The sequence below is a fragment of the Myotis yumanensis genome, unplaced genomic scaffold (assembly GCF_028538775.1).
Source record: "Myotis yumanensis isolate MYYU_CA2020_CCGP unplaced genomic scaffold, mMyoYum1.0.hap1 SCAF_2, whole genome shotgun sequence".
Classification (NCBI taxonomy): Eukaryota; Metazoa; Chordata; class Mammalia; order Chiroptera; family Vespertilionidae; genus Myotis; species Myotis yumanensis.
In genome coordinates, this window is record NW_027223753.1 from 16,820,204 (window position 1) to 16,831,504 (window position 11,301).

The following is an 11,301-nucleotide window of genomic DNA, read 5'->3' on the forward strand; positions in this document are numbered from 1 at the left end:
GGGATTTACCCAACCTTTCTCTAGGCCCAAATTAGAAGAGAAAGAAATCCTGTCATAAACTTCTTTATTCTACCATTCGATCGCAGATCCGGACCACCTCCCGCGGATTCTCTGCCGTCTAGTCCCAGCCGGTCACGGGGAGAGGCAGTGGAAGGCCCGCCCCAAGACCGTCTCTTCCGAGCACCACAAATCTTCTTCTCTTCCAGGTCCCTTTCTCATTCTTTCTGACCTTCAAGGTGACACCACCCAAAGAAGGCTGTGTTAATAACCTCAGTCAATCCAGCTTTTCAAGGTACTGGGGGAGGTGACTCGGTAAGCCCAAACGGACCAGGATTAGGAGATCAACGAAGAGCGGTCATTAAGCCCTAATATCAAAGGGGAGGATAGGGGGCTTTTTTGAAAAAATGCCCCTGAGGTAGAGAGCCAGAAGGCAAGTTCAGAACAAAGCACCCTGAAGGAGCTCGGCAAGTTGCTGCTCCCAGACTTCTTCCTGCTTCGGTGGGAGAAAAGGCCAGGGCAGTAATGAGTGATCCTGACGAAGGAAGTCCCTGAACTCGTCACTCAGGCTCTGAGAAGCTGTCAAAGGCAAAGCTGGAACCCCTCACAAAGGTCATATCTGTCCGAAACTTCATGCTGGTGGGTGGCTGGCGTCGGAGCAGCAACTCCCCTTGGTCCTGGGGCAGGGGTTCATCATAGATGGTGGAGATGAGACCCAAGCCAGTTCTGCGGGGCCTCTTCAGTTGCCCAAATGGCTGTAGCTTCTCTCCGTGGTACCTGGATTAAAAAAGGCTCTCAGTGAGAGGGCTGCTCTCAAACCCCAGTTAAGGGGGTTGGGAAAGGACAGGGAAATAGCTACTGCATATCTGGTTTGTCCCCAAGACAGAGCCTTTAAATCTGGACTTTTGCTTTATCCGTTCATTGACAGTGCCAGTAACCAGGGGCCTCAATGCTTTCATTTTAAATAGTGCACAAAGTTTAGAACAACTGTCACCACTCCGTAACTTACAATCACTCCCCAAAGGCAATCATCAAGTCCAAACTTCTCAGACTGGGAGTAATGAGCCCACCAGGAGATCCAGACCTATTTTTTCCTTCTAACTCTACTTTAAAGTTCACTCTCTAGGAATCTCAAAGCCACCCCAAAGCCAGAGGAAAGGGGGAACCAGGGTACAGCTGAAAAGCTAGCTTGGACCCCCAGGGAAATCCTTGTCATACTCACCCCAGTCCACGCTTACATCTGGGGTGCTGGCCATCATTATCCAGGGCCTCAGGCACCCCTGAGCACTGGCTGCCCAGGCCCTGGCCTTCAGCCCAGCCCTGTCGCTCCATCACCTTCCGCCCAATGCCCTGCGGAGGGAAGGGAAAAGACTCAAGAGAGAGCTCTTATGGAGGGCAGAGGCAGAGAGGAAGAGAAAGAATGGGGTAGAGAAGGAAAAGAGAGGTCAATGGATTGGGCATAATCCTCACCTTGGTGTGGCGCTCAAAGGTGCCCACCTGGCATTCAGTCACGGAGCCGTCCTCCTGGCCATCACGGCGTCTCCGTTCCAGGCGCATTTGGACAGAGTCTCGGGCATCCTTGTCTCCACCATCTGAGGAAGCAGAGCCCAGTTTGCAGAAGGAGGGAAATCAGGTGTCTAAGACCTCACAAGATTTACATATTCATCTTTATGATGATTTTATTACCTTATAATTCTTTCTCATTAGACTGGGAGCTTACCAAGAATAGGAACCATGGTTCTCCAATCTTACAAATGAGAAAATTATGGTGCAGAAAAGTCATAGAGCCAACAGAGACAGATTTAGAGCCCAGGTCTTCCCCTCCTCTCCCTACCCAGGTCATTTTTGACTCCAGAATCAATTCTTCACCAGAGCATGAGCTACCAATGCCCACAATTCCAGGGTCTGCCCACCAGAAGCAGAGTTCCCTGAGGGCTATCCCTACTTGTCCTTGCTTCACAAAGAAAGAAAAAGGCTCTGCCTACAACCAGCACTTAAGGCACTCAACTAGAGATATCTTGAGAGGAACCATCTCAGTGAGCTACCCCAAGGAACTGATGTTCTGTCTTAGCCTTTGCTAAGCAGGTCTGATAAAGTGTCACTGCAAGACCACCAGTTCCACCTCCCAGTAACAAAACCCCTGGCCCAGTACCTCTGTCGTAGTACACGCTCATGTCCACATCCCAGTCATCGGCTGTCTGTTCATCAAAGTCTGCAGGTATAAAAGCATCAAGAAGAGTGAGCTTAAGGACTCTCAGTTCTGTTGAGAGTTAAATCTAGGCTTAGACATATGTTCTAGAACTTGGGGCTTTTGATAGTAGTTTTAAATCTCTCGTCTGGGAGGGTCATTCAGAATTGTGGGAGGGCACTTTCCACTCCACTGATCCCCCCACCCCTAAAAAGGATGACTGGTCTCATATACAGTCAAGGTTAGCTACTTTCCTAGCCTTTTATTGGGCCCACTGTCACTCTTTATGCCCTGTGGAACATAAAGCCCAGAGCAAATGCAACAGGGAACACTCCTGCCATTGTCTGGTGCCAGCATTACCTCCTTCTTCCTCCTGCCAGAACTGAGCATCTGTGTAGAACACCAGGCCAGAGCCGCCCTTCTCCCACTTGAGCTCGATCTCCTCCTCAAAGAGCCGCTCAGTGGTACGCTCCTGCCTAGTCACATCCTCATGCAGTGCTTCATGCCGTTCCCACTCCTCACAACGGTCATCATCCTGGAAAAAGGGGAGAGGTGACATGCCTGTTTAGCTTCCTGACCTTATGCCCACAAGGAGGGCAGCTCAAGGTACAGGAGGCCCATGAGATGGGCCCTCAGCATCATTCCTCCAAATCTTTCCAAGATGCAACACATATTAGGCCCTTGAGGTCTTGACCAACACATCTCTCCATCCGTTTCTCAACATGGCTCTTTCCCCTGACAAACCTGATTCACTCTTACTTCTGTTTTCGGTCATACTGTTCCCCCTGCCTGAAATATCTGCTCTTCTCTCTCACCACCTTCTCTTTACTTGGTAAAATCCTCCTCATCCCTCAAGTTCTACAGCCTACATGGAGCTGGCCACACTGGCCCACAGCAGTCTCACTGGTCTCTGAACTCAGTTTTAACTGGTACCCCCTGTTTAGGTCTTTATACATGACTAGAGGCTCAGTGTACAACATTTGTGCCCTGGGGGGGCGGGTCTCTCAGCCCAGCCTGTGCCCTCTCGCAGTCCGGGACCCCTCAGGGGATGTCCACAGGCCTAAGCTGGTAGTCGGACATCCCCCAAGGGGTCCTTAGCACTGCTGGGGAGGTGGGAGAGGCTCCTGCCACCGCTGCTGCTGCTGCTGCTGCGCTCACCAGCCATGAGCCCAGCTTCTGGCTGCACGGTGTTCCCCCTGTGGGAGCACACTGACCACCAGGGGGCAGCTCCTGGGTTGAGCGTCTGCCCTCTGGTGGTTAGTGCGCATCATAGCGTTTGCATGTTAGCCTTTTATTATATAGGATATCACAAAGAAAGAAGGGACAAGAAGTAATACCTACTGTCTACTGTGTGTAAGGCCCTTCACATAACTTAGCTCCTTTAATCACCCCAACAACCCTGTGATGTAAGTACCACTATCCCCAGTCTACAGATGAGAAAACTTGGGTTCATAGGAGTAAAGTGATTTGCCCAAAATACACCAAGAGAGTGGCAGAGCCAGCATTCAAACCCAGTTTCGGAATCGAACCTGACCGGAATCACCACACCATACAGCCTTTTCAGATGCTGCCTCTCTCTTTTCAGGGAGATTTAAGGCTTTTTGAAGACAGGAAATGGTCTTAGACTATCTTTGGAATCCTATGATAGTCACTATGTTTACAATTGCTTGACTGGACTTATGGAATGATAAAATAACTCATGGTTTGAAATCTTGGGAGCCCTTTCTGGGTAAAATTTCAAGAGACCTCAGGAATCATTGCTGCAGAACAGGTGCTGGAGAAAAGTCAAGACAGTACCACACAAGGATGTGGTCCGGATGTGTTAGCAACTCTGCTTGGAGCTTTAGGGACATGGGTGAGTTATTATTTTTTAAACTGATTTCAGAGAGGAAAGGAGAGAGGGATAGAAACATTAATGATGAGAGAGAATCATCAATCGGCTGCCTACTGCACAACCCCTACTGGGTGGGGATGGAGCCTGCAACCCAGGCATATACCCTGATCAGAAATCGAACCTTGACCTCCCAGTTCATAGGTTGATGCTCAACCACTTAGCCACACCCACTGGGTGAGAGTGGTATTCTTTTTTTTTTTTAAATATATATTTTATTGATTTTCCACAGAGAGGAAGGGAGAGGGATAGAGAGTCAGAAACATCCATGAGAGAGAAACATCCATCAGCTGCCTCCTGCACACCCCCCACTGGGGACGTGCCTGCAACCAAGGCACATGCCCCTGACCGGAATCGAACCTGGGACTATTCAGTCCACAGGCCGACGCTCTAGCCACTGAGCCAAACCGGTCAGGGCGAGAGTGGTATTCTTAATGCCTTGGCCTCTCTAAGCTGCCAGCAAGGAAGGGTGGCTCATTGTACTCACATCATCTGAGTGTGATTCTTCTTCCTCCTCCTTTTCCCCTTCCTCCTCGGGGCCTCCACAGAGGCTGGCCGGTACGTCTGTCAGGCAGGTTCCCTGGGGTATTTCCTCACCCTCAGCCGTGTACACAAGCTCTTCCTGCTCCACAGTCTCTGAATCCTCATACCTGAATGGTACATTGCCGTAGCGTCGGGAGGAGCCTGTCTTGGGGAACTGGAGCTGCAGCTGGGTGATGATGCGAGGGGGCAGGCGGCAGGCCCGGATCAACTCCAAAAAGACCTGCAGGGGCGTCCCCACATTCCCATTGGGCATTAGCACTGGTGGGTTCAGCTCTGGCAGTTGTCTCAGGTCAGCGAGGGTGAAGGCTTCACTCTTAGCCTTCCGACTCTGCAGTTCCTTCCGGGTCTTGAAGGGAAAGGAGCCCAAACCTTGGGAAGCAGAGAGAAGAATGGCTCTTGAAACCTAGAAGCCTCCAGCAACACTTGAGCCAGAAGTCGGTCAAAGTTTAAATCCTTTAGTCCAATGTTGTTCCTCCCTTTCACAATCCCAGAATCCCTTCCTCCATTCCCTGACCAGAACCAACTAGTAATTTCATGCCATTTCTCATCACTTCAGCTGAGCACACGTTTCTTCCAGATCTGGTTCCTGTTGATCTTTTGATCCCCAACTACCACCAACCGTCAGCCCCTGCACACCTTCATATCATGTGCTCCAGCCACATGAAACAATTTAACATGCCCTGAAAGTCTCATGAGCTTTCAAGTCTCTGTCTGTGTCTTTTCAAATACCATTTACTTTGAACACCATTCTTCCCCACAAACTTATCTTTCTCAAGATCCAGAGGAAAAGCCTGATCCCTATTAGAAATCGGTTTCTCCCTCCTCTATCTTCTCATAGCACTTGGTGACAAACAGCATAGGCTCTGAAGTAAAATGCTTGGGTCTGTATTGTGATTCTGCCATTTACTAGCTCTGTAACCTTAGGCAAGCAACATAACTTCTGCACCCCTCAGTTTCCTCACCTATAAAACACAAGTAACAATAGATCCTACCTTATAGTATTGTTGTGAGGAATCAATTAAAAAAAATGAAAAGGTTTAGAATAGTGCATAGTAAGTACACAGGAAGTGCTCAGTAAATATTAACAATGAGAATGGCATCTCTGACATTACCTTTTTACAAATCTCTGGACTCTGTGCACAAGAATGTGTCCAATTCTCCTACCAGCTAGAGCAGTGGTTCTCAACCTTGGCTGTACATTAGAATCACCTGGGAATCTTTTTAAAATCCTGATTTCTGGGCCTCATCCTCCAGAAATTGTTTCTTTGATTCCCAGGTGATTCTAATGTGCAGCCAAGGTTGAGAACCACTGAACTAGAGGAACACTAGGCCTAACAATATAAGCTAGATTTGTTGAATGAATTAAAAGGTTCCGCACTGTTTCCTGTTCCCCATCAAAGTGATTTCCAATGAAAATGGGAGCTGTCCTGAGAAAAGAAACTGTCTCTTTATTTGTATCTTGCTAAGAGAGGACGGGTGGGGAGCAGGAGGAGATCGAGATAAAGATAATAAGAGGATTGGAAACCTGACTTTTTTTTTATCCTTCTGTGTCAGTTGAAAATCAACCCCCCAGTGGTTCTCAACCTTCTGGCCCTTTAAATACAGTTCCTCATGTTGTGACCCAACCATAAAATTATTTTCATTGCTACTTCATAATTGTAATGTTGCTACTGTTATGAATCATAATGTAAATATCTGATATGCAGGATGGTCTTAGGCGACCCCTGTGAAAAGGTCGTTTGACCGCCAAAGGGGTCGCGACCCACAGGTTGAGAACCACTGCATAGAGAAAGGGGGACTTGCAGGAGGCAGCTAATCAATGATTCTCTCTCATCATTGATGTTTCTATCTCTCTCTCCCTCTTCTTCCTTCCTCTGAAATCAACAAAAATATATTTAAAGAGAAAGAGAGAAACGTGCCTGGTTCCAGGTACTTATCTTTCCCAACCGTACCTGCTGCCTCAGTAGGTAGCCGAAGTTTGCGGATGAAACAACGACTGGGCAACCAAGTCCCCTGAGAATCTAGCCACTGGCGGCCGGAATACATGCGAAGAAACTTCTGGGCTTGAGCGGACCCTCGTACGGAGACGACACAGCAGCAGGTGCGGGTCTGGACGGGGACAGAGTCCCGCGTGCGGCCGGCGGTGACTGAAGTCTGGGCAAGACTCTGGCCGGTAGGAGTAGCCTGAGGAGGGGCCCGCTCAGGACGGTGCCGGTAATGGAAACAAAGGAAGCCGCAGTCGCTCTGCTCCCGGAACTGGCTGAAGTAGCTGCGCAGCTGGGCAGAGCGCAACTCCGAGGGGATGCCACTCACTATTAAGTAAACGGCCGCATCTTCTTCCGCCTCGCCGGGCACCGCCATCTTGGACTGTCACGTGATCCACGGAACCAATTCTCGCGAGAACGCCACGAGTGACGCAGGGGTCCGTGTCACAATTGTGTGATCCTGATCAGGCTTCCGAGGCTGTGGATGTGGAACCTGGAACTGAAGAGGTGCCGGATAAGTTGTTCGGGTACTTTTTCTGCAGAGAGAAGCCGACGATGATGGGGAAAATCACCTGAGAAGTGAGGTGATTTTCATAAACTCTTGAGAATCAAATTAGAAGCCTGTGGGAGGCGTAGTTTTCAGGATTTTTAGTTGTTGGGGATCTTCCAAACTTAATCTCATTTCTTTATTTCAGAGACTTTAAGGTCGTTCATCCATTTATCTTCCAAGACATATTAGTGGACCTACACAAATCAGTAAGAAAAGATAATCCAGTTGAAAAGTGGTCCGAAGTGTTCAATCTCATTAATCAAGGAAAGGCAATAAGACCCAGGTCATATCCACCAGGCTGGCAAAAAATATTCTAATCCTTACGCGTTGGTGATAATGTGGAGCACGTGGAGATACCATACACTGTTGGTGGAAGTATGAACTGGTACAACCACTTTGAAAACAATTTGGCATTGCCCTGTAAAAGTGAAGTTACGCATATCTTTTGATCCAGCAATTCCACTTATAAGTATATACTTTAAAGAAATTCTTGCTTATGTTTATCAGGAGATATCCTGACGTTGTTTCACTTTACCAACCCTGTGATCCTGGAAAATAGGGAGGGTTATGAAACCCCTCCCACCCTTCTGTGTTCTGAAACATAGGTTACTGCAAAGAAACACCCTTCTATGACAGATAAAACTTATGGGCGCCCCCTTGTTTACCTATGACAATAGAGCAGTGGTTCTCAACCTTCCTAATGCCTCGACCCTTTAATACAGTTCCTCATGTTTGGTGACCCCCAACCATAAAGTTATTTTTGTTGCTACTTCATAACTGTAATTTTGCTACCGTTATGAATCGTAATGTAAATATCTGATATGCAGGATGTATTTAGGCTACCTCTGTGAAAGGGTCATTCGACCCCCAAAGGGTCGCGACCCACAGGTTGAGAACCGCTGCAATGGAGAGACTCCAAATTCCAATTCTCACCTCATAAACACTTAGATGGACTGTTTGACCTCACTGATCAATCACAACAAAAGGCTTGTTAAGGCCCTAGCGGGTTTGGCTCAGTGGATAGAGTGTGGGTCTATGGACCAAAGGGTCAAGGGTTGCATTCTGGTCAACGGCACTTACCTTGATTGCAGGCTCCAACCGGCCCTTGGCCCTGGTGGGGGCTGGTGCAGAATGCATTTCTCTCACATTGATATTTCTGTCTTTCTTTCTCTCTTCCAGTCTCTCTAAAAGATCAATGGAAAAATATAAATAAATAATTTTTTAAAAGGCTTGTTAGCCAGAACCGGTTTGGCTCAGTGGATAGAGCGTCGGCCTGTGGCCTGTGGACTCAAGGGTCCCGGGTTCGATTCCGGTCAAGGGCATGTGCCTTGGTTGCTGGCACATCCCCAGTGGGGGGCGTGCAGGAGGCAGCTGATCAATGTTTCTCTCTCATTGATGTTTCTGGCTCTCTGTCCCTCTCTCTTCCTCTCTGTAAAAAATCAATAAAATACATTTAAAAAAAATAAATAAAAGGCTTGTTAACTAAACTATGGTTAAGCTTTGCTCCTCCCCCCAGGTCCCTGAACTTTGTGACCCCCCAGATCCCCCTCAGCTTGAGCCAGCAAACAACCCCTCCTTAACCAGCCCCTCCAGAGAATAGTCTGGCTTCAGGGTAAACATTCTCTGATCTACTGACCCATCATGCCACTTATGGTCATACCACATCCTCACACCCAGTTCTTTCTAGCCTTGTTTACTCCCTATGAAAGAATAACTTTTTTGCCTAACCCTTGAAACACGTGAAGATCTTATGATCAGAGTGTTCTCCCATTGCAAAAGCTTCCCTTTTTCTATTGCAATAATCCCTTTCAATAATCATTTCAAATAAAGTCTCTCCTTACTAAGTCCAGATTTGTTTTTATTTGACAGTGTACATGCATATTCATAGCTTCATTGTTTATAAGAAAAAAATATTGGCATTTAGTACTAATAATCTCAGGTATATAATGTTGAGTGGAAATAAGCAAGTCAGAAAACATGCTGGGGTCCAACCCCAGCAGGTCCAGGGGTCCCCAAAGGTGTGGACAGAGTCGGTGAAGGAAGAAGGAATGACACGGAGACAGTCTTCAGTTGATCAGCAGCCTAGTCAGGACCTCTAGCCAGGATCTCCAGCCAAAGTTCTGGTTAGGATCTGATTTTTATTGTCTTGTTACATCTGTATTTATACCAGTTGATTTTAATCCTGTCAATTTCTATTGCAAAGGTTAGGGCGTTTCTTATCTCCATTCCAGGGAGTAAAGATTATGTAGCTTAAGCGTGATTGTTTGTAGTTAAAGTGATTAACTACCTGCCTGGCACTTAGTTAAGGGGTTGTATCCCCTCCCTAACCTCAGGGAAAAATCCCCACCTGGGAAAACAACCTTTCTTGGAGAGGTGACCTTGGTTAAAACACATGGCGCTAAGGAGAGCAAACATATATTTTTTAAAAATATATTTTATTGAATTTTTACAGAGAGGAAGGGAGAGGGATAGAGAGTTAGAAACATCGATGAGAGAGAAACATCGATCAGCTGCCTCCTGCACACAAGGTACATGCCCTTGACCAGAATCGAACCTGGGACCTTGAGTCCGCAGGCTGACGGAGAGCAAACATATTAAGAACAATATGCTATATATGCCAGGTCCCTTGAAACATATGCTGTGCAAATGTTTCTTTCCTGCAGCGACTGTGTCAAGCAGCAAGGATGGACCGGCTTCTGGCAAAAAGTTATTCTATTTATATAAAGATAAAGATTCTATTTATATAAAGATTCAAAAATACAAACTAAGAATGTTTTTTAGGGATACATAAATAAGTAAGCTTTAAATCATAAAGAAAAGTAAATGATTAACCCCAAATTCATGGTATTCATTACTTTTGGGAACTTCAAAGTTGATGGTAATAATGACCTATGGAACAATGATGAAGGTTCATTGTACTCTTATTCTTTACATATATTTTGTAAATATTATTTTGTTTTATTCAATTTTAATAAAATATCTTAAAAGGGAAAATAACTCATTTTAAAAACATAAAGCAAGTGGTTACTTTGTGGTGATCACAAGTTTATATCTATTTGAGAAATAAAAATAAAAACAGGCAGGGGTGGGCTAGCAGAGGTTAATGGGGAGAAGAGGGGACATATGGAATACTTTCAACAATAAAGATTAAAACAATAACAATTCTAATGAATATCTGGGTAATTGTGAATGGGAAAACCGTTACATCTAGATTCTAAAATTTGCTTATGGAAGTATAGATTGGTACAACCATTTTGGAAAATTGGCAAGATCTACTCAAGTTGAGCACACTTTCTATGACTTACGAGTTCCAGTTCTTGTTATATAGCAACAGGTCTGCAAACATCTGTGCACCGAAAGACATGTACAAGCATAATCCTAGCAATATTGTTTGATGAACCAAATGTTCATCAGCAGTATGTGGGTAAATTAATTGTAGTGTAATGGGATATTGTACAATGAACATGAATGGATTGCTGCACAGCAGAAGATGAATCTCAGACATAATATTGAGTGAAAGATGACAAACACCAGAGTACATTCTGTATGATTTCATTTATATAAAGTTTAAGACAAGCAATCTCTTCCCGGAACCGGTTTGGCTCAGTGGATAGAGCGTCGGCCTGCGGACTGAAAGGTCCCAGGTTCGATTTCAGTCGAGGGCATGTACCTGGGTTGCGGGCACATCCCCAGTAGGAGATGTGCAGGAGGCAGCTGATCGATGTTTCTCTCTCATCGATGTTTCTAATTCTCTATCTCTCTCCCTTCCTCTTTGTAAAAAATCAATAAAATATATTAAAAAAAAAAAAAAGACAAGCAATCTCATTTATGAAATCAAGGGTAGTGATGTCCTTTGCAGGGACGGGGAGGGTGGTGATGGGAAATTTTCTGGGATGTTGTTAATGCTCTTCTATTTCTTTTTTTTGTGTAATTTTTTTATTGATTAAGTTTTTACAGCCCTAACCGGTTTGGCTCAGTGGATAGAGCGTCGGCCTGTGGACCGAAGGATCCTGGGTTCGATTCCAGTCAAGGGCATGTACTTGGGTTGCAGGCATATCCCCAGTAGGGGGTGTGCAGGAGGCGGCTGATCGATGTTCCTCTCTCATCGATGTTTCTAACTCTCTATCCCTCTCCCTTTCTTGCTGTA

The 11,301-nt window shown here is 46.1% G+C and overlaps 1 protein-coding gene across 1 annotated transcript; it reads right to left on the reverse strand.

Moving 5' to 3' along the window:
* Positions 1-24: 24 nt before the first annotated feature.
* GPATCH3 (G-patch domain containing 3) lies at positions 25-7,277 on the reverse strand. Its single transcript, XM_070404459.1, has 7 exons — positions 6,572-7,277; positions 4,564-4,988; positions 2,546-2,720; positions 2,150-2,209; positions 1,468-1,589; positions 1,220-1,347; positions 25-774 (listed from the first exon to the last, which is right to left on the reverse strand). The coding sequence occupies exons 1-7, from the start codon at positions 6,978-6,980 to the stop codon at positions 558-560; spliced, it is 1,536 nt and encodes a 511-aa protein (XP_070260560.1). The 5' UTR covers positions 6,981-7,277; the 3' UTR covers positions 25-557.
* Positions 7,278-11,301: the final 4,024 nt, after the last annotated feature.

Excerpts from the sequence above, each read along its gene's own strand:
- GPATCH3 (XM_070404459.1), bottom strand. The coding sequence starts at position 6,980 with ATGGCGGTGCCCGGCGAGGCGGAAGAAGATGCGGCCGTTTACTTAATA. Across the intron at positions 2,721-4,563 it reads AAGAATCACACTCAGATGAT|GATGATGACCGTTGTGAGGA; the intron begins GTGAGTACAATG and ends CCCTTTTTCCAG. Across the intron at positions 1,590-2,149 it reads GAGCGTGTACTACGACAGAG|ATGGTGGAGACAAGGATGCC; the intron begins GTACTGGGCCAG and ends CTGCTTCCTCAG.